At 46.5% G+C, this 22,843-nt stretch overlaps 1 protein-coding gene across 1 annotated transcript in view; it reads right to left on the bottom strand.

Moving 5' to 3' along the window:
• LOC129825574 (protein-tyrosine kinase 2-beta-like) overlaps positions 1-22,843 on the bottom strand; it is a 55,979-nt gene that overhangs the window by 1,812 nt on the left and 31,324 nt on the right. Inside the window, exons 19-28 of the mRNA XM_055885769.1 lie at positions 18,266-18,366; positions 17,883-17,972; positions 6,685-6,889; positions 6,466-6,574; positions 5,825-6,007; positions 5,103-5,252; positions 4,387-4,422; positions 3,153-3,177; positions 2,839-3,017; positions 661-741 (exon numbers count right to left, since the gene is read on the bottom strand). Coding sequence (XP_055741744.1) covers positions 661-741; positions 2,839-3,017; positions 3,153-3,177; positions 4,387-4,422; positions 5,103-5,252; positions 5,825-6,007; positions 6,466-6,574; positions 6,685-6,889; positions 17,883-17,972; positions 18,266-18,366 — 1,159 coding nt within the window. The remainder of the gene's footprint in view (positions 1-660; positions 742-2,838; positions 3,018-3,152; positions 3,178-4,386; positions 4,423-5,102; positions 5,253-5,824; positions 6,008-6,465; positions 6,575-6,684; positions 6,890-17,882; positions 17,973-18,265; positions 18,367-22,843) is intronic.

Genomic DNA, 22,843 nt, shown 5'->3' with positions numbered 1-22,843 from the left:
CAGGGGGGAGGAGAGGAGGGAGAGAGGAGGGAGGAGGGAGAGAGGGAGGAGAGGAGGGAGAGAGGGAGGAGAGGAGGGAGAGAGGGAGGAGAGGAGGGAGAGAGCGAGTGGGGATGAGGAGACAGGGAATAGTTAGTCAACTCTGACATGTCATTGTTCAACAGCTTCTGGGTGCCCTCGATCTGACCAGGGGGGAGGAGAGAGTGTTAAGGGAATGGTAGTCTTTCTCTTTTAGCCAACTCCTTTGTCATGGTTCCTAAAGTGAACATCTCAGTAGAACAACAGAATAGAGGGATTGAGAGACTGAAGATGTGCCTTTGAGGGCAGGGGATATCGGCAGGTAGCCTAGTGGTTAGAGGCAGGTAGCCTAGTGGTTAGAGGCAGGTAGCCTAGTGGTTAGAGGCAGGTAGCCTAGTGGTTAGAGGCAGGTAGCCTAGTGGTTAGAGGCAGGTAGCCTAGTGGTTAGAGCGTTGGGCTAGTAACCGAAAGGTTGCAAAATCAAATCCCCGAGCCGACAAGGCAGTTTAACCCACTGTTCCCCGGTAGGCCGTCATTGAAAATAAGAATTTGTTCTTAACTGACTTTCCTAGTTAAATAAAAAGGTAAAATCTAAAAAATAAAATATCGGAGAGAAGGTGTGAGAGATGATTGTTACTGTACCTCCGTCCTGATGGATCCATGCAGGGTAGGTAGAATATCATCCACGCTGTGGATCAGACTCCGCAAGGTCAGCCCTACAGACTGGAGAGAGAGAGAGAGGAGAGTCATTATGTCAAATAAAATAATTCCCGGCAAGTCGAGCTGTTACCGCGGCTACGGATACAAGCCCCGCCCCTCCCGGAAACCTCTTACTTAAAGCTAAGGATCCGGGTCACGTTCTGCCCATGTGTTATTTTACACACATTCATTATTCTAACGTAGCTGCCCCCCCCCCCCCCCCCCCCCCCCTCCCCCCTTCATGTTCCTCTCATTACCCTCTTCTGATCCATGGTGATGTAACCTGTGTCTCTGCCTCATGCTTCTGAACAGATGAAAATAAAAACCCTGCAGGGATTTGAACCGACGTTCCAAAAAACAGCTACGACTTTTAACTCTCTGTCTGTCTGTCTCTCTCTCTCTGTTGTAACAGATATAGTGCAGTTACACAAGCAGGATGCCTGTTTGTGTCGTGTTTTATGTTTGCAATACTGACAACAATGGCAGGTACGAACATGTCGGTTTATGATTTTGTGTAAAAATCCAACCAACTCTCCTACTGAAAATAAAAAGAACATGAAATGCTTCCACGGATACGTGGAATGCAATAGTTTAAACAGTTCTGTGTACAACATTGAAGGCTACACATGTGACCAGACAAAGGAGGGGGGGGGGGAACGGTAGCGGAGTCCTCAGCACTGCAGCTACATAAGTTACGGACTGGGTACTCAGCACAACAGCTATATAGGTAACGGACTGGGTACTCAGCACAGCAGCTATATAGGTAACGGACTGGGTACTCAGCACAGCTGCTACATAGGTAACGGACGGGGTACTCAGCACAGCAGCTATATAGGTAACGGACTGGGTACTCAGCACAGCAGCTACATAAGTAACGGACTGGGTACTCAGCACAGCAGCTATATAGGTAACGGACTGGGTACTCAGCACGGCAGCTACATAGGTAACGGACTGGGTACTCAGCACGGCAGCTATATAGGTAACGGACTGGGTACTCAGCACGGCAGCTACATAGGTAACGGACTGGGTACTCAGCACAGCAGCTATATAGGTAATGGACTGGGTACTCAGCACAACAGCTACATAGGTAACGGACTGGGTACTCAGCACGGCAGCTACATAGGTGACGGACTTGGTACTCAGCACAGCAGCTATATAGGTAACGGACTGGGTACTCAGCATAGCTGCTACATAGGTAACGGACTGGGTACTCAGCCCAGCAGCTACATAGGTAACGGACTGGGTACTCAGCCCAGCAGCTACATAGGTAACGGACTGGGTACTCAGCCCAGCAGCTACATAGGTAATGGACTGGGTACTCAGCCCAGCAGCTACATAGGCAGTGGACTGGGTACTCAGCCCAGCAGCTACATAGGCAGTGGACTGGGTACTCAGCCCAGCAGCTACATAGGCAGTGGACTGGGTACTCAGCCCAGCAGCTACATAGGCAGTGGACTGGGTACTCAGCCCAGCAGCTACATAGGCAGTGGACTGGGTACTCAGCCCAGCAGCTACATAGGCAGTGGACTGGGTACTCAGCCCAGCAGCTACATAGGCAGTGGACTGGGTACTCAGCCCAGCAGCTACATAGGCAGTGGACTGGGTACTCAGCCCAGCAGCTACATAGGCAGTGGACTGGGTACTCAGCCCAGCAGCTACATAGGCAGTGGACTGGGTACTCAGCCCAGCAGCTACATAGGCAGTGGACTGGGTACTCAGCCCAGCAGCTACATAGGCAGTGGACTGGGTACTCAGCCCAGCAGCTACATAGGCAGTGGACTGGGTACTCAGCCCAGCAGCTACATAGGCAGTGGACCGGGTACTCATCCTAGCAGCTACATAGGCAGTGGACTGGGTACTCAGCTATGTAAAAATAAATCCTGCACATGCACAGAAATATCAGTATTTTTGTCCTGGGAAAATTGGGATACAGAAACTCTATGTTATAATGCTTCCGTGTGTCTATTGCCTCTATTCTACAGCAGACCTGGATACAGTCAAATACTTGATTGTGTTTGCCTGGTACAATGGGACTCATTTTCCCAAAAGTGGAACACCAAGCTGAAGTGTCTGATTCAGGTTTTTTCCTACGGCTCGAGTCACCACCTTCCATGTCTTTACCTTCACTATGTTGATGTATTGTTCAGGCTGTAGTGTGCTGACATCGTTCTTGAACTGTACCACCACCTTGACCAGCTCCATGACCGCATGGTACACCTGGTCATCTGACCGGTCCAGCTCTGCTGTGGGGGCGGCCTGGGCTGTGGGGGCGGTGAGACGTGGGGGCTTGTCTGGCGTGACTGGGGTTTCAGAGAGGAGAATAGAGGGGAGAAAGGAGGGGTGTATGAGAAGGACTGGAGGATAGTTTATGCTACTTTTGTTTCACTTCGTCAAATTCCATTTCATACGACTAGATGTTGTGAAGGACCACTCACCATGTTCAGTCTCAGCTTCAGGTGACTATAGACAGAGAGAAAAGCAGAATAACTATAGAAACCTGACAGACTAATCATCACACCTACTACAACTCCAGATCGCACAGCGGGAAAGTCAACTGGGGATTTGTTACCAATTCATTGTAAACTCATGTACAGACAGACGAGTAAACGAACAGACAGACGAGTAAACGAACAGACAGACGAGTAAACGAACAGACAGACAAGTAAACGAACAGACAGACGAGTAAACGAACAGACAGACGAGTAAACGAACAGACAGACGAGTAAACGAACAGACAGACGAGTAAACGAACAGACAGACGAGTAAACGAACAGACAGACGAGTAAACGAACAGACAGACGAGGAAACGAACAGACAGACGAGTAAACGAACAGACAGACGAGTAAACGAACAGACAGACGAGTAAACGAACAGACAGACGAGTAAACGAACAGACAGACGAGTAAACGAACAGACAGACGAGTAAACGAACAGACAGACGAGTAAACGAACAGACAGACGAGTAAACGAACAGACAGACGAGTAAACGAACAGACAGACGAGTAAACGAACAGACAGACGAGTAAACGAAGACAGACGAGTAAACGAAGACAGACGAGTAAACGAACAGACAGACGAGTAAACGAACAGACAGACGAGTAAACGAACAGACAGACGAGTAAACGAACAGACAGACGAGTAAACGAACAGACAGACGAGGAAACGAACATACAGATGAGGAAACGAACAGACAGACGAGTAAACGAAACAGACAGACGAGTAAACGAAGACAGACGAGTAAACGAACAGACAGACGAGTAAACGAACAGACAGACGAGGAAACGAACATACAGATGAGGAAACGAACAGACAGACGAGTAAACGAAACAGACAGACGAGGAAACTAACAGACAGACGAGTAAACAAACAGACAGACGAGGAAACGAACATACAGACGAGGAAACTAACATACAGACGAGGAAACTAACATACAGACGAGGAAACGAACAGACAGACGAGGAAACGAACATACAGACGAGGAAACGAACAGACAGACGAGGAAACGAACAGACAGACGAGTAAACGAAGACAGACGAGTAAACGAACAGACAGACGAGTAAATGACAGACAAGAAAAACATAGGCTATGGTAACACTGCACCTAAAGCCTGCAGGTAGAAAGCTTTAGAACGTGTTATATTCAAGTATGATCTTTAATACAAACACATACCAGTGGGCTGGTGGCGTCCTCCTGTCTCATGGGATCCTGTAAAGGAACAAGTAGGTGCAGGTTCATTTGACATTATATGGACGTGGACCCTCGACTGGCCACTGCCCTTATGGTCCCCAAAGGGACAGTCATTTCAAACACAGACCCACTGAGAGGGAGAGTTACGGGGCTGGTGGGTAGGGTGGAAAGGGGGTTGGTTGACAGGGTGGACCGAAGGTAGTTATGGTGGACAGGGCGTACAGAGAGCTAGTGTTTAGGGCGGGTTGCTAGGTCTAGGGGGGTAAAGGTCGAAGGTATATTCCCCACCAGGAATCATTACTCCTTGGTCAGCCACTTGTTGTTAAACTTGCTGTTAGGGGGTTGTTATGGTGTTGCTAAGGCAGGTTGCTAGGTCTAGAGGGGTAAAGGTCAAAGGTATATTCCCCACCAGGAGTCTCTCCTCCTTGGTCAGCCACTTGTTGTTAGGGTGGTTGCTAGGGTGGGTTGCTAGGTTTAGGGGGTAAAGGTCGAAGGTATATTCCCCACCAGGAGTCTCTCCTCGGTCAGCCACTTGTTGTTAGGGTGGTTGCTAGGGTGGGTTGCTAGGTCTAGGGGGTAAAGGTCGAAGGTATATTCCCCACCAGGAGTCTCTCCTCAGTCAGCCACATGTTGTTAGGGTGGTTGCTAGGGCGGGTTGCTAGGTCTAGGGGTTTAAAGGTCGGAGGTATATTCCCCACCAGGAGTCTCTCCTCCTTGGTCAGCCACTTGTTGTCCTCCATCATCTGTTGTTTCTGTTGTCTCATCGTCTCCTGCATACGCCGTCTCTCCATCTGCCACAACCGCTGGGCGTCCTCCTTACTGGACGGCTCCACAATGAACTCACCCTCCTATTGGAAGGCGGACACACATTCATATAGTAGAGTAGCTAGTGATACAGTAGCCTTGCTTGTTGGCCTTATAGCAGTAACACAGGGATTTAACACAAGCACGGGGACACATGACTTGGATCGTCATCGAGACCGAACATAGAAGGAGTAAATGAAACGGAAACTAGGTTGAAGATACTGTATCCCTGAAAAACAGATGCTTACGGTACCTTAAACCCAGCTGAGGGTGGAAATAGAGTAACTAGAGTCTAGAAGGAAATAGACTAGAACTAGATAACTAGAGTCTAGAAGGAAGTAGACTAGAACTAGATAACTAGAGTCTAGAAGGAAGTAGACTAGAACTAGATAACTAGAGTCTAGAAGGAAGTAGACTAGAACTAGATAACTAGAGTCTAGAAGGAAATAGACTAGAACTAGATAACTAGAGTCTAGAAGGAAGTAGACTAGAACTAGATAACTAGAGTCTAGAAGGAAGTAGACTAGAACTAGATAACTAGAGTAGAAGGAAATAGACTAGAACTAGATAACTAGAGTCGAGAAGGAAATAGAGTATCACCCCCATATAGTCTCACCCCCATACTGCATCGTCGTGGAGGCATCATGGGCACCACCACTGTGTTGCTCCTAGAGTCTACAGCAGTGTAGTATTCACAGGGACTGACCAGGTCTGGAGAGCTGGCACACAGGGCCTCATTCAGCGGAACATGCAGGCCAATATTGTTACCAAAACGACCCCCAGGTTTCATCCTGGAGGGCTGGAAACGCAGGGACAGAAACGTTGACAGGCACCGAGTAATTTATACGCTAATTCTAACAAAGCTATGACACGAAACAATGATGCTGAAGGCGTGTGTGTGTATGTGTGTGTATGTGTGTGTGTGTGTGTGTGTGTGTGTGTGTGTGTGTGTGTGTGGACATGTTTAACAAACAAACATTTGACCAACTGGGGACATTTTGTTAGTCCCCACGAGGTCAAATGCTATTTCTAGGGGGTTTAGGGTTAAGGTTAGATTTAGTGTTAGGGTTAGAATTACATTAAGGGTTAGGAGTTAGGGTTAGTTTTATGGTTAGGAGCTAGGTTTAGGATTAGGGTTAAGATTAGGGTTAGGGAAAATAGGATTTTGAATGGGACTGAATTGTGTCCCCCAGCAAGGTTAGCTGTACAAGACTATGTGTGTGTGTGCGTGTGTGTGTGTCTCATCAAGAAGACTACCTTAGGGGGAGGCTTGTTGAAGTCGAACTTGGTGTCAAAGAACTTGTTGGAGCGTTTTCTGTCCCTCTCTCTCTCTGCCTCCTGCTCCTTCTCCATCTGATGGACGTCACTGTGAAAAGAAAAAGTACATATTGGCAAGCTATTTGTGGTTTACCAACCTTCAACCACATTCAAATCAGATTTCAGAACACAGCCAAGTCAGGCCATGGCAGTCAGTACCTGATCTTAACGACCAGCTCTGTGAAAGAGGGTCTCTCGCGGGGGTTGTAGGACCAGCAGCGTGTCATGAGGGAGTAGAGGGCAGGAGGGCAGTCGTCAGGTTTGGGTAGTCTAATGCCTTGCTCCAGCTGGATGATGACGTCACGGTTCTCCAACCAGAAGAAAGGCTGCTGCCCTCGGCTCAGGATCTCCCACATACACACCGCTATGGAGAGAGAGAGAGAGCAGCTGGTAAAATAATGAGCTCCTAATATCTAAGTATTTTATATCATATTTCAAATGATTTAGAGGAAGAGTACATTGGAGACAAATAAGTGAGTGAAAGATAAAGGAAGTAGGACTAAGAATATAACATCAGAAGAAGAGAATACATCAGAAAACAACTTTTATCCTGATAACTCAACTGGATAGCTAACAAGCTAACAGTTGTTTACCACGTTGCTAGGGAGTTGCTAAGACAGTTTCTAGCTACCTGCTGTTAGCAACAACAAAAAAACTAGCTAACAAATAACTAAAAGGACAATCAAAAATGTCAAAAGTGACAGGAAAACAAGTATATAAACTTACACAAGCAAGATAAAACAGGACAGGACAGAAAAACAAGAAAGGTAAGCTTTGTTTACATATAAAAACGCCTAGCTATAGCCAGCTGTAATCAACTAATATGGATACATTTACAAGATCCAATCTCAGCAACCTTGCAATCCAATATGCAAAAGGTTTTAAAAGTGGACCCAGAGACCCTAACAGTAGCTTTTATGCAACAAAAAGACAAAGAAAATCAAGGTGGCTCTTCTCTTTTTACTGAACGTCCAAATGCTTGACATGCAGTCCTGCGCAAGGCAAACAAACATCTTATGTCTGGAAACAAGACCAAGCCTCTGAGGCCAGTCTAGAGCTGTTTTGAAGAAGAGTATGACATGACAACCTCCCAGCCTGCCACAGCATACCCTGACCTGCCAACCTCCCAGCCTTCCAAAGCATACCCTGACCTGCCTACCTCCCAGCCTGCTACAATCTACCATGCCTTGCCAACCTCCCAGCCTTCCAAAGCATACCATGCCTTGCCAACCTCCCAGCCTTCCAAAGCATACCCTGACCTGCCTACCTCCCAGCCTGCTACAATCTACCATGCCTTGCCAACCTCCCAGCCTGCCACAGCATACCCTGACCTGCCAACCTCCCAGCCTGCCACAATCTACCATGCCTTGCCAACCTCCCAGCCTGCCACAGCATACCATGCCTTGCCAGCCTCCCAGCCTTCCACAGCCTACTCTGACCTGCCAACCTCCCAGCCTGCCACAATCTACCCTGACCTGCCAACCTCCCAGCCTGTCACAATCTATCATGCCTTGCCAACCTCCCAGCCTGCCACAGCATACCCTGACCTGCCAACCTCCCAGCCTGCCACAGCCTACCCTGACCTGCCAACCTCCCAGCCTGCCACAATCTACCATGCCTTGCCAACCTCCCAGCCTGCCACAGCATACCCTGACCTGCCAACCTCCCAGCCTGCCACAATCTACCATGCCTTGCCAACCTCCCAGCCTGCCACAGCATACCCTGACCTGCCAACCTCTCAGCCTGCCACAGCCTACCCTGACCTGCCAACCTCCCAGCCTGCCACAGCATACCCTGACCTGCCAACCTCTCAGCCTGCCACAGCCTACCCTGACCTGCCAACCTCCCAGCCTGCCACAATCTACCATGCCTTGCCAACCTCCCAGCCTGCCACAGCATACCATGCCTTGCCAACCTCCCAGCCTTCCACAGCATACCCTGACCTGCCAACCTCCCAGCCTGCCACAATCTACCATGCCTTGCCAACCTCCCAGCCTGCCACAGCATACCCTGACCTGCCAACCTCCCAGCCTGCCACAGCCTACCCTGACCTGCCAACCTCCCAGCCTGCCACAGCATACCCTGACCTGCCAACCTCCCAGCCTGCCACAGCCTACCCTGACCTGCCAACCTCCCAGCCTGCCACAGCCTACCCTGACCTGCCAACCTCCCAGCCTGCCACAGCCTACCCTGACCTGCCAACCTCTCAGCCTGCCACAGCATACCCTGACCTGCCAACCTCCCAGCCTGCCACAGCCTACCCTGACCTGCCAACCTCTCAGCCTGCCACAGCCTACCCTGACCTGCCAACCTCCCAGCCTGCCACAGCATACCCTGACTTGCCAACCTCCCAGCCTGCCACAGCATACCCTGACCTGCCAACCTCCCAGCCTGCCACAGCCTACCCTGACCTGCCAACCTCCCAGCCTGCCACAATCTACCATGCCTTGCCAACCTCCCAGCCTGCCACAGCATACCCTGACCTGCCAACCTCCCAGCCTGCCACAATCTACCATGCCTTGCCAACCTCCCAGCCTGCCACAGCATACCCTGACCTGCCAACCTCCCAGCCTGCCACAGCCTACCCTGACCTGCCAACCTCCCAGCCTGCCACAATCTACCATGCCTTGCCAACCTCCCAGCCTGCCACAGCATACCCTGACCTGCCAACCTCCCAGCCTGCCACAATCTACCATGCCTTGCCAACCTCCCAGCCTGCCACAGCATACCCTGACCTGCCAACCTCCCAGCCTGCCACAATCTACCATGCCTTGCCAACCTCCCAGCCTGCCACAGCATACCCTGACCTGCCAACCTCCCAGCCTGCCACAATCTACCATGCCTTGCCAACCTCCCAGCCTGCCACAGCATACCCTGACCTGCCAACCTCTCAGCCTGCCACAGCCTACCCTGACCTGCCAACCTCCCAGCCTGCCACAGCCTACCCTGACCTGCCAACCTCTCAGCCTGCCACAGCATACCCTGACCTGCCAACCTCCCAGCCTGCCACAGCCTACCCTGACCTGCCAACCTCCCAGCCTGCCACAGCATACCATGCCTTGCCAACCTCCCAGCAGTCTGACCATGTTCATCTGAGCACACCTCCAGAGCAGACCTCCCAAAACTACAGTTTGATAGACTCTAAATGGGAAGTATCTGGAAGATTGGTGTCTTGGGGAATAGTCTGACAGCTACATTCTGGTGTACCACTACAGACACTACAGCTGCTCTATCAAGCCCAGCTGGGACAAAATCCTGACAACCTTGTCATACATACTGGGACAAAATGACCTCCTCACTAAAGGAAAAAGAGTGTCTGAGGAGGTGAGAAAGGTGTCAGAGAAAGAAAGGTGTCAGAGAAAGAAAGGTGTCAGAGAAAGCACCCTCTTCCCAAGGACAAGCATGATTATATCCACCCTTCTACCAAGGAAAGATCTCCCCTGGCATAGGATCCACAATGTCAACCAAAAAACATCCCTATGGAACTGCGCCTCACGTACCCTTCTATCAAACCCTTCTACCAAGGAAAGATCTCCCCTGGCATAGGATCCACAATGTCAACCAAAAAACATCCCTATGGAACTGCGCCTCACGTACCCTTCTATCAAACCCTTCTACCAAGGAAAGATCTCCCCTGGCATAGGATCCACAATGTCAACCAAAAAAAAATCCCTATGGAACTGCGCCTCACTACTAAATGTCAGCATCTCTCACCACCACAAGCTGACAATCGAGCATTTTGTAAGACAACGTACACATGATGGAGTCACAGTCTTTGCCAAGGACCTGAAGGATGTTAGGCAGTTCCACAATCATGCCAGCCGCTACAACATACAATACATACATTCTAGACGATTCTGTGCTTCCAACTTTGTGGCAACACTTTTGGGGGAACGCACTTAACCTGTTTCAGCATGACAATGCCTCCGTGCACAAAACGAGGTCCATACAGAAATGATTTCGTCGAGATCGATGTGGAAGAACTTGACTGGCCTCCACAGAGCCCTGACCTCAACTCAATCAAATACCTTTGGGATGAATTGGAATGCCGATTGCGAGCAGACCTAGTCGCCCAACATCAGTGCCCGACCTCATTAATGCTCTTGTAGCTGAATGGTAGTAATAGAAACAGCCCTGACCAGGAAGTGAACATCCCTCCTTATACCTGAGTCTCATCACTAGTAATAGAAACAGCCCTGACCAGGAAGTGAATATCCCTCCTTATACCTGAGTCTCATCACTAGTAATAGAAACAGCCCTGACAAGGAAGTGAATATCCCTCCTTATACCTGAGTCTCATCACTAGTAATAGAAACAGCCCTGACCAGGAAGTGAATATCCCTCCTTATACCTGTGTCTCATCACTAGTAATAGAAACAGCCCTGACCAGGAAGTGAATATCCCTCCTTATACCTGAGTCTCATCACTAGTAATAGAAACAGCCCTGACCAGGAAGTGAACATACCTCCTTATACCTGAGTCTCATCACTAGTAATAGAAACAGCCCTGACCAGGAAGTGAACATTCCTCCTTATACCTGAGTCTCATCACTAGTAATAGAAACAGCCCTGACCAGGAAGTGAACATTCCTCCTTATACCTGAGTCTCATCACTAGTAATAGAAACAGCCCTGACCAGGAAGTGAACATACCTCCTTATACCTGAGTCTCATCACTAGTAATAGAAACAGCCCTGACCAGGAAGTGAACATCCCTCCTTATACCTTAGTCTCATCACTAGTAATAGAAACAGCCCTGACCAGGAAGTGAACATTCCTCCTTATACCTGAGTCTCATCACTAGTAATAGAACCAGCCCTGACCAGGAAGTGAACATCCTTCCTTATACCTTAGTCTCATCACTAGTAATAGAAACAGCCCTGACCAGGAAGTGAACATTCCTCCTTATACCTGAGTCTCATCACTAGTAATATATAAATAGCCCTGACCAGGAAGTGAACATACCTCCTTATACATGAGTCTCATCACTAGTAATATATAAATAGCCCTGACCAGGAAGTGAACATACCTCCTTATACCTGAGTCTCATCACTAGTAAAATATAAATAGCCCTGACCAGGTAGATAATTAAAATGGAAAGGAGTTAGTGCATCTCTATCCAGCCTTAGACCTGTATTTTCTTAATGGCACGATTAGAGGAAAATTCTTTGGGAAGGTTCACCTACTGCTCAGCTCTTGGGACCAGTGTTGTTGACTATGCAATAGGGCACCTTCTTTTGGGCACCTTCTCCATTAGTGCATTTACTGTCAGACCGCAGACACCATATTGTCACGCCCTGGCCTTAGTTATCTTTATTTTCTGTAATATTTTGGTTAGGTCAGGGTGTGACAGGGGGGATGTTTGTGTTTTTGTCTTGTCTTGGGTGGTTGTAGTGTCTAGGGGGTTTTGTTAGTGTATGGGTTAGTGTTGAGTGTAGGTTTCTAGGTATGTCTATGGTTGCCTGAATGGTTCTCAATCAGAGACAGCTGTCATTCATTTGTCTCTGATTGGGAGCCATCTTTAAGGCAGCCATAGGCATTGGGCTGTTGTGGGTAATTGTCTATGTCTAACGTTAGTAGCTGTGTGTGCACTTTCGTTTGTAGCTTCACGTTCGTGGTTTATTGTTTTTGTATAGTGTTTGTTTCATCTTCGTCTCTAATAAAAGATGTATTCATATCACTCTGCGTTTTGGTCCGATCCATGCTCCTCCTCAGACGAGGAGGAGAACGAACGTGACACATATTCTGATCACTGTCAGATGAATGTTTTTTTAAAAGACTTCTCCACCCAAAGATCACACAAACAGAGGCCCTGTACACTGATTAATAAAACACAGAGAGTCCTGTAGACTGACTCATCTAACATACAGATGGGCCCCAGACAGTGCAACACACTTCAACACAGTATTGCACTGCCCAGAAATTACAACCTGTATTAATGATTTCCTTTCAAGTACATTCAGCCCAAACCTCCCTGACATATAATTGGTATGTGAACAAATTAAATGAGATCTTTCATAAAGCAGATTTATGCTCAATTTTAAAAAATGCTTCAAATTAGAAACCTCAAAATTTGATGCCAAAATGTAATCTCATAAGGAAAAATATTGATCTTTATCAAATAGAAGACATCACCAATCACAAGATAGAGAATTTCAGAAACAATATTGTGACACATTGAAAAGAATACAAACCAAAACCTAAGATGGAAGAAACGGAAGCATTTTGAGAACACTCTGAAAGAGATTGAAGACTCCATGGATGGAAACCAGTTCCGGGGGAAATGGAATGTTCTAGATGGAAAACAAGAGGAATGATCTAGTCATTCAAAATAACAACACTGGGAAAGATCACTTTTGAAAGTCTCTATGGAATAATACCATCAGAAAACCTTACTTTAAAACCACAAAAATATGCACAAAAAAAACCCTCTGCTCCCAAAATGAAAAACAACCAGAACACAACTGACAACCAAATTACACAGGCTGAACTTTGGAAGAAAACACAAAGCCTTAAACCTGGATAGGCATGTGGCCCTGACCGCATCAGGGATGAAATGCTTAAACACAGTACTCCTGAGCTTCAGGATGCCTTATTAAAACTATTCAACCTGGTTTCGGAGAGTGGCTGCTTCCCTGATATCTGGAACCAGGGCCTCATAACCCTCATACATAAAAAAGGTGACAAATTAGACCCTAATAACTATACTGGGATATGTGTCACCATTAACATTGGGAAACTGTTCTGCTGTATTCTCAATGACCGCTTACAGACCTTCCTCACACAACATAACGCTTTCAGCAACAAAAACAAATAGTCTTTCTACTCGAACAACAGAACATATCCACACATCAAACACACTAATAAATCAGCATGTTCATCAGAACAGCAGAGGAAAGGTGTTTGCATGTTTTGTTGATTGCAAGAATGCTTTTGAACCCATATGACATGATGGACTATATTACATAGTGGCGTCAGTGATCCTGCCGACCAAGGACGGGTCTGAGGAGCTATTTGGCGTCGCAGCTGGACATCAAGCTAGCGAGGTGTTCTTGAACGCAGCCCGCGACGCGGTTAGTCATTGTGGCTGGGACCGCGGATTGTCCCGGGTTTGTGGCTGTTTAGATCCTTGCTGTTTGTTGTTTTCAATCTTCCCTGTGACCTGCCCTGTTTGGAACGGCGAGGAGTAACAGCCTAAAATATGTTGCTAGCTACCATGACAAAGACCAAAGCCAGCGGGAGTACCGTTGAGGACAGGTCCAGTGGTGTCTCTCTATCACCGGTGAAGGATCTTTTAAACGAACAAAAATAGACCTACAAGCAGTTGTTACAACAACAAGAAAATAGTTTCAAGTGTTTTGTCCAAATACTGGTGGATTCTACTAATAAAAGAATGGACGACCTGACCAGAGAGGTGTAGGACCTGAAGAACAGTTTGTAGTTCTCCACGGGTCAGCTCGATGAGTTGAAACAGGTGAACGTCAAGATGGCAGAAATCTGGAAGTCACTGAGAAAGGGCATTAGTTCTGTGTGAATCAAGTTTAAAAAAATATATAGTTACAGTCTTGTCTCATTGATGCAACTCCCGTACGGACTCGGGAGAGGCGACGGTCGAGAGCCATGAGTCCTCCAAAACACGACCCGCACTGCTTCTAGACACAATGCTCGCTTAACCCGGAAGCCAGCCACACCAATGTGTCAGAGGAAACACCCTACACCTGGTGACCGTGTCAACGTGCATTTGCCCGGCACGCCACAGGAGTCGCTAGAGTGCAATGGGACAAGGATATCCCTGCCAGCCAAATCCTCCCCTAACCCAGATGGCGCTGGGCCAATTACGCGCCTCCCCATGGGTCTCCCAGTCGCGGCTGGTTGCGACAGAGCCTGGACTCGAACCAGGATCTCTAGTGGCACAGCTAGCAACTGCGATGCAGTGCCTTAGACCACTGCGCCACTCGGGGGGCCAGAACGGAGTTTTTTGCACAAGGGGTGAGACAAGGGTGCAGTTTAAGTCCAACCCCGTTCAACGTCTATATCAACGAACTAGCAGTGTTGTTGGACCAATCTGCAGCCCCTGGACTCAACCTCAAAGATGAGGTCAGATTCCTGCTCTACCCAGATGACCTTGTCCTACTGTCACTAACAGATCAAGGTCTACCCAGAAGACATTGTCCTACTGTCACTAACAGATCAAGGTCTACCCAGATGACCTTCTCCTACTGTCACCAACAGATCAAGGTCTACCCAGACGACCTTGTCCTACTGTCACTAACAGATCAAGATCTACCCAGATGACATTGTCCTACTGTCACTAACAGATCAAGGTCTACCCAGATGACATTGTCCTACTGTCACTAACAGATCAAGGTCTACCCAGAAGACATTGTCCTTCTGTCACCAACAGATCAAGGTCTACCCAGACGACCTTGTCCTACTGTCACCAACAGATCAAGGTCTACCCAGATGACATTATCCTACTGTCACTAACAGATCAAGGTCCACCCAGAAGACATTGTCCTTCTGTCACCAACAGATCAAGGTCTACCCAGACGACCTTCTCCTACTGTCACCAACAGATCAAGGTCTACCCAGACGACCTTCTCCTACTGTCACCAACAGATCAAGGTCTACCCAGAAGACCTTGTCCTACTGTCACCAACAGATCAAGGTCTACCCAGACGACCTTCTCCTACTGTCACCAACAGATCAAGGTCTACCTAGAAGACATTGTCCTACTGTCACTAACAGATCAAGGTCTACCCAGATGACCTTCTCCTACTGTCACTAACAGATCAAGGTCTACCCAGAAGACATTGTCCTACTGTCACTAACAGATCAAGGTCTACCCAGATGACCTTCTCCTACTGTCACTAACAGATCAAGGTCTACCCAGAAGACATTGTCCTACTGTCACCAACAGATCAAGGTCTACCCAGACGACCTTGTCCTACTGTCACCAACAGATCAAGGTCTACCCAGACGACCTTGTCCTACTGTCACCAACAGATCAAGGTCTACAGGAACAACTTAACATTCTTTATGAATGCAGAATCAACTGGACAATCAACATTGACTTTCAGAAAACCAAAGTTGTGATTTTCCAGAAAAAGGCTAGAAATCAGAGTAGCAGACACTCCTTCAAATTAGGAAATTTCCTGGTTAAACGTGTCCAATGGTACAGCTACCTGGGACAGGAAATACCCTGGTTGGACATGTCCAATGGTACAACTACCTGGGACAGGAAATACCCTGGTTGGACATGTCCAATGGTACAACTACCTGGGACAGGAAATACCCTGGTTAAACATGTCCAATGGTACAACTACATGGGACAGGAAATACCCTGGTTGGACATGTACAATGGTACAACTACCTGGGACTAATAATCAGTGTCTCTGGTGGATTTGGTCTTGCAGAGAATGCACTAAAATAAAAAGCCTGCAAAGCATTTTACTCCATTAAAAGACAATTCTAAAAAAAAAATGAATATTCCTATCCAAATCTGGTGAAAAATATTAAATAGTGTAATTTTACCAATTGTACTATATGGAAGTGAGGTTTAGGGACCAACTTGCAATTATGATTATAAGCATTGGGAGAAAAACCCTATAAAAATCTACATACAGAATTCTGCAGTATTATCCTAAATATCCAAAAGAAAGTACCAAATAATTAATGCAGAGCCGAAGTCAGTCAGTCAAATTGTTACAGAAATGAAAACCTCCTATTTGACAAATTGGGAAAATGAAACAAACACAGAATAAACGAAATTGCTGTTTGGCTTCAAAATATAATACAAATTGGAAGAATATCTCTACTCTGTCAGAGATACAAAACAGAGACAGATCCTGACCCTAGGCTCAGCGATCACTAGTGAAAGAAAGAGAGAGAAAGAGAGAGAGAGATTGAGAGTAAGAGAGAGAGATCTAGAGAGTAAGAGAGAGAGAAGGAAAGAGATCGAGAGAGTAAAAGAGAGAGCGATTAAGAGAGATGGAGGGGGAAGAGAGCGAGAGAGAGTAAGAGAGATGGAGAGAGTAAGAGAGAGATAGAGGGGGAAGAGAGAGAGATGGAGAGAGTAAGAGAGAGATGGAGGGGGAAGAGAGAGAGATGGAGAGAGTAAGAGAGAGATGGAGGGGGAAGAGAGAGAGAGAGAGAGAGAGTAAAAGAGATGGAGGGGGAAGAGAGAGGGCGAGAGAGAGTAAGAGAGATGGAGAGATTAAAAGAGAGATAGAGTAAGAGAGATGGAGGGGGAAGAGAGAGTAAGAGAGATGGAGGGGGAAAAGAGAGTAAGAGAGATGGAGAGAGTAAAAGAGAGATGGAGGGGGAAGAGAGAGAGAGAGTAAAAGAGATGGAGGGGGAAGGGAGAGAGATGTAGAGAGTAAAAGAGAGAGCGAGTAAGAGAGATGGAGAGATTAAAAGAGAGAGTAAGAGATACTGTTATACACACAGAGAGAGAGAGAGAGAGAGAGATAGAGAGATACTGTTATAGACAGAGAGAGAGAGAGGGAGAGAGAGATACTGTTATAGACAGAGAGAGAGAGAGAGAGAGAGAGAGAGAGAGAGAGAGAGAAAGAGAGATGGAGGGGGAAGAGAGCGAGAGAGAGAGAGTAAGAGAGATGGAGGGGGAAGAGAGAGAGAGAGAGAGAGAGAGAGAGAGAGAGAGAGAGAGAGAGAGAGAGAGAGAGAGAGTAAAAGAGATGGAGGGGGAAGAGAGAGAGAGAGAGTAAAAGAGAGATGGAAAGAGTAAAAGAGAGAGAGAGAGAGATGGAGAGATGGAGGGGGAAGAGAGATGGAGAGATTAAAAGAGAGAGAGAGTAAGAGAGATGGAGGGGGAAGAGAGAGTAAGAGAGATGGAGGGGGAAAAGAGAGTAAGAGAGATGGAGAGAGTAAAAGAGAGATGGAGGGGGAAGAGAGATAGAGAGAGTAAAAGGGATGGAGGGGGAAGGGAGAGAGATGGAGAGAGTAAGAGAGAGAGAGAGTAAGAGAGATGGAGAGATTAAAAGAGAGAGTAAGAGATACTGTTATACACACAGAGAGAGAGAGAGAGAGAGAGGGAGAGAGAGATACTGTTATAGACAGAGAGAGAGAGAGAGAGAGAGAGAGAGAGAGAGAGAGAGAGAGAGAGAGAGAGAGAGAGAGAGCGAGAGAGAGAGAGACAGAGAGAGCGAGAGAGAGAGAGATACTGCTATAGAGAGAGAGAGAGAGAGAGAGAGAGATAGAGAGAGAGAGAGAAAGAGAGAAACAGAGAGAGAGAGAGAAACAGAGAGAGAGAGAGAAGGAAACTGCTCAGTGATTTCCCCATGAGAGACAGAAATACTGCAAAAGCAAAAGGACCCCCAAAACATGTCAACAGACTTACCAAACATCCAGACATCACTAGCCGTTGTGAAGCGTCTGAAGTTAATGGATTCTGGAGCCATCCATTTTATAGGTAATCGGCTCACTGAAGCTGTGGAAGTGACGCAGAAAGACAGTGGAAATGTTTTGTATGTACATGTATTTAGCCTGTGTGGGGCCAGTATTTAAGAGAACACAGACAGACCAACAACCACTCCATGGGAGAATCTCAATTACATTTCCTTGATTCCTTGCATCCTCTCGCCTCCTTCTCAAAACCCATTGGATGAGAAGGTCAGAAGTCCCGCCCATCTGACTTTCTCATCCAATGGGTTTAAAAAAAAAATGAGACGTGGTGAGAGGACGCGAGAAATCAAGGAAATGACATTGAGATTCTCCCCATACCCTTGTAATACTCTTCTTCCTCGATGTATCTGGACAGACCAAAGTCTCCCAGCCTAACACAGTCTGCTGTGGCCACCAGCACGTTCCTCACCGCTATGTCCCTGTTGGGACACAATAAACAGGTTAGTTGAAACAGGGAGGTACTACCTGAAGTTGTCCAATAAGAACACAGGGTTTTTGTCATCTGTTGTAAGATGTTTAGCTACGGTGTGCTCTAATGAACACGACCCTGTTCTCTGGGTTAGAGGAATATGGGTGTCAATGTGGCTGTCCTACCTGTGCTTTGTCTCTGTGGGGACACAACATGTTACCATGATGATGTCATGCTGTGTTTCTACCATGTTGTGTTGTCATGCTGTGTTGCTACCATGCTTTGTTGTTGTCATGTTGTGTTGCTACCATGCTGTGTTGTTGTCATGTTGTTGTCATACTGTGTTGCTACCATGCTGTGTTGTTGTCATGTTGTTGTCATGTTGTGTTGAACCATGCTGTGTTGTTGTCATGTTGTTGTCATACTGTGTTGCTACCATGCTTTGTTGTTGTCATGTTGTGTTGCTACCATGCTGTGTTGTTGTCATGTTGTTGTCATACTGTGTTGCTACCATGCTGTGTTGTTGTCATGTTGTGTTGTTGTCATACTGTGTTGCTACCATGCTGTGTTGTTGTCATGTTGTGTTGTTGTCATACTGTGTTGCTACCATGCTGTGTTGTTGTCATGTTGTGTTGTTGTCATACTGTGTTGCTACCATGCTGTGTTGTTGTCATGTTGTTGTCATACTGTGTTGCTACCATGCTGTGTTGTTGTCATGTTGTCATACTGTGTTGCTACCATGCTGTGTTGTCATGTTGTGTTGTTGTCATGTTGTGTTGAACCATGCTGTGTTGTTGTCATGTTGTGTTGTTGTCATACTGTGTTGCTACCATGCTGTGTTGTTGTCATGTTGTTGTCATGTTGTGTTGTTGTCATACTGTGTTGCTACCATGCTGTGTTGTTGTCATGTTGTGTTGTCATGTTGTGTTGTCATGTTGTGTTGTCATGTTGTGTTGTTGTCATGTTGTGTTGTCATGTTGTGTTGCTACCATGCTGTGTTGTCATGCTGTGTTGTTGTCATGTTGTGTTGTCATGTTGTGTTGCTACCATGCTGTGTTGTCATGTTGTGTTGTTGTCATGTTGTGTTGAACCATGCTGTGTTGTTGTCATGTTGTGTTGTTGTCATACTGTGTTGCTACCATGCTGTGTTGTTGTCATGTTGTTGTCATGTTGTGTTGCTACCATGCTGTGTTGTCATGTTGTGTTGTTGTCATGTTGTGTTGTCATGTTGTGTTGCTACCATGCTGTGTTGTCATGTTGTGTTGCTACCATGCTGTGTTGTCATGTTGTGTTGTCATGTTGTGTTGTTGTCATGTTGTGTTGTCATGTTGTGTTGCTACCATGCTGTGTTGTCATGTGTTGCTGCCATGCTGTGTTGTCATGTTGTGTTGCTACCATGCTGTGTTGTCATGTTGTGTTGTTGTCATGTTGTGTTGAACCATGCTGTGTTGTTGTCATGTTGTGTTGTTGTCATACTGTGTTGCTACCATGCTGTGTTGTTGTCATGTTGTGTTGAACCATGCTGTGTTGTCATGTTGTGTTGTTGTCATGTTGTGTTGAACCATGCTGTGTTGTTGTCATGTTGTTGTCATGTTGTGTTGCTACCATGCTGTGTTGTCATGTTGTGTTGTTGTCATGTTGTGTTGAACCATGCTGTGTTGTTGTCATGTTGTTGTCATGTTGTGTTGCTACCATGCTGTGTTGTTGTCATGTTGTTGTCATGTTGTGTTGAACCATGCTGTGTTGTTGTCATGTTGTTGTCATGTTGTGTTGCTACCATGCTGTGTTGTCATGTTGTGTTGCTACCATGTTGTCATGTTGTGTTGCTACCATGTTGTCATGTTGTGTTGCTACCATGCTGTGTTGTCATGTGGTGTTGCTACCATGTTGTCATGTTGTGTTGCTACCATGCTGTGTTGTCATGTTGTGTTGCTACCATGCTGTGTTGTCATGTGGTGTTGCTACCATGCTGTGTTGTCATGTTGTGTTGCTACCATGCTGTGTTGTCATGTTGTGTTGCTACCATGCTGTGTTGTCATGTTGTGTTGCTACCATGCTGTCTTGTCATGTTGTTGTCATGTTGTGTTGTAGTCTTAGGTCTTTATGTAGTGCTGTGGTATCTCTCTTGTCCTTATGTGTATTTTGTCTTACACCTTTACTCTGAGCCCCCGTCGTCGCTTTTTGCCTCTTGATAGGCCGTCATTGTAAATAAGAATTACGTTCTTAATTGACTTGCCTAGTTAAATAAAGGTTGAATAAATATAAACAACAAGAGTTATGGGGCAGAAATACTACTTTACATCATGGACGTCGACACCGAGTGTACACAACATTGACATCTGCTCTTTCCATGACACGGGCTGACCAGGTGAATCCAGGTGAAAAGCTATGATCCCTTATTGATGTCACTTGTTAAATCCACTTCAAATCAGTGTTGATGAAAAGGGAGGAGACGGGTTAAATGATTTTAAAGCCTCGAAGACAATTGAGACATGGATTGTGTGTATGTGTGCCATTCAGAGGGTGAATGGGTAAGATATAGATATATACAGTAAATGCCTTTGAATGGGGTATGGGTAGTAGGGGCCAGGCACATCCCACTCATGAGTTTCTTGTGTGTATCAAGAATGGTCCACCACCCAAAGGACATCCAGCCAACTTGACTGTGGGAAGCATTGGAGTCAACATGGGCCAGCATCCCTGTGGAATGCTATCGACACCTTGTCGGGTGGTAGTGCAACTCAATATTAGGAAGGTGTTCTTAATGTTTTGTATACTCTGTGTCTGTTTTACATATCTAAGAGTGTGATGAAGTGTTTTCTGAAGAGGAATTGTCACACCCTGACCTTAGAGAGCTTTTTATGTCTCTATTTAGGTTTGGTCAGGGTGTGATTTGGGGTGGGCATTCTATGTTCTTTTTTCTATGATTTGTATTTCTGTGTGTTTGGCCGGGGTGTGGTTCTCAATCAGGGACAGCTGTCTATCGTTGTCTCTGATTGAGAACCATACTTAGGTTGCCTTTTTCCCACCTGTATTTGTGGGTAGTTGTCTATGTGTTGTTGCCCGTCAGAACTCATTTTTTGTATAGCCTCACGGTTCGTTTGTTAGTTTGTTTAGTGTTCGTTCTTTTAATAAATTAGTATGTACACATCCCACGCTGCGCCTTGGTCTCCTCTCTTTGACGGCCGTGACAGGAATATGGTGGCCAACATGGAATATGGGTGTCAAGATGGCCGCCCTACCTGTTTGGGAAAAGCTATACGGACAAGCCTGGTGCCCAAATTGATGACGTATGAGAGTCAAGCAGAGATGAATGGATTCGGGTTCAGTCAGTCGTCAGTGATGAGGCCCTTCCCAGCTAGCTTGTTTATGCTGACTAGCTGGCAACAACAGAATCATTGCGCTAGTTAATACTCAATAAAAGAAAGGGATGTTTATTTTGATGGGTGAGGGAGGGAGAAATAACTTGTAGTATTGGTCACCTTCTGGATGCCACCGTGACATGCCAATTAGCTAACATAACGATAAGCCGGTGTGAATGACCAGTACAACGGTGTATCGAGGTACTTCCCACTGGGCTAACGTAGCGATAAGCCGGTGTGAATGACCAGTACAACAGTGTATCGAGGTACTTCCCACTGGGCTAACGTAGCGATAAGCCGGTGTGAATGACCAGTACAACAGTGTATCGAGGTACTTCCCACTGGGCTAACGTAGCGATAAGCCGGTGTGAATGACCAGGACAACGGTGGTGTATCGAGGTACTTCCCACTGGGCTAACGTAGCCAATTTTGATACAGCCCACTTTATTATATTCAGAGTAGGATAGCAGCCCACACAAGAAATAACTTTGTAATATTGGTAGTAACCATCTGGATGTGACTGATGTCTACTGATCAATGGAGATACTTTGTGCTGCAAGCCAGTAGCAGAAGAACATGGCACACAATGTGTCCTTTGTTCCTGTTCCTGCTTGCCGACTAATGCTGAGCACTGCTGTCCTGCAGTAAAGGAGAGGGAAGTAGTTAGAAGTTGAAGCTAATATCAGGGCAGTAAAGGAGAGGGAACTAGTTAGAAGTTGAAGCTAATATCAGGCCAGTAAAGGAGAGTGAACTAGTTAGAAATTGAAGCTAATATCAGGCCAGTAAAGGAGAGGGAACTAGTTAGAAGTTGAAGCTAATATCAGGCCAGTAAAGGAGAGTGAACTAGTTAGAAATTGAAGCTAATATCAGGCCAGTAAAGGAGAGGGAAGTAGCAAGATAGTGTAGCTAATATCAGGTCAGTAAAGGAGAGGGAAGTAGTTAGAAGTTGAAGCTAATATCAGACCAGTAAATGAGAAGGAAGTAGTTAGAAGTTGAAGCTAATATCAGGCCAGTAAAGGAGAGGGAAGTAGTTAGATAGTGTAGCTAATATCAGGCCAGTAAAGGAGAGGGAAGTAGTTAGAAGTTGAAGCTAATATCAGGCCAGTAAAGGAGAGTGAAGTAGTT

The sequence above is a fragment of the Salvelinus fontinalis genome, chromosome 27 (assembly GCF_029448725.1).
Source record: "Salvelinus fontinalis isolate EN_2023a chromosome 27, ASM2944872v1, whole genome shotgun sequence".
In the NCBI taxonomy this organism is placed as follows: domain Eukaryota; kingdom Metazoa; phylum Chordata; class Actinopteri; order Salmoniformes; family Salmonidae; genus Salvelinus; species Salvelinus fontinalis.
The sequence above is the reverse complement of the archived record's forward strand: the minus strand, read 5'-3'. Positions and strand labels throughout refer to the sequence as shown.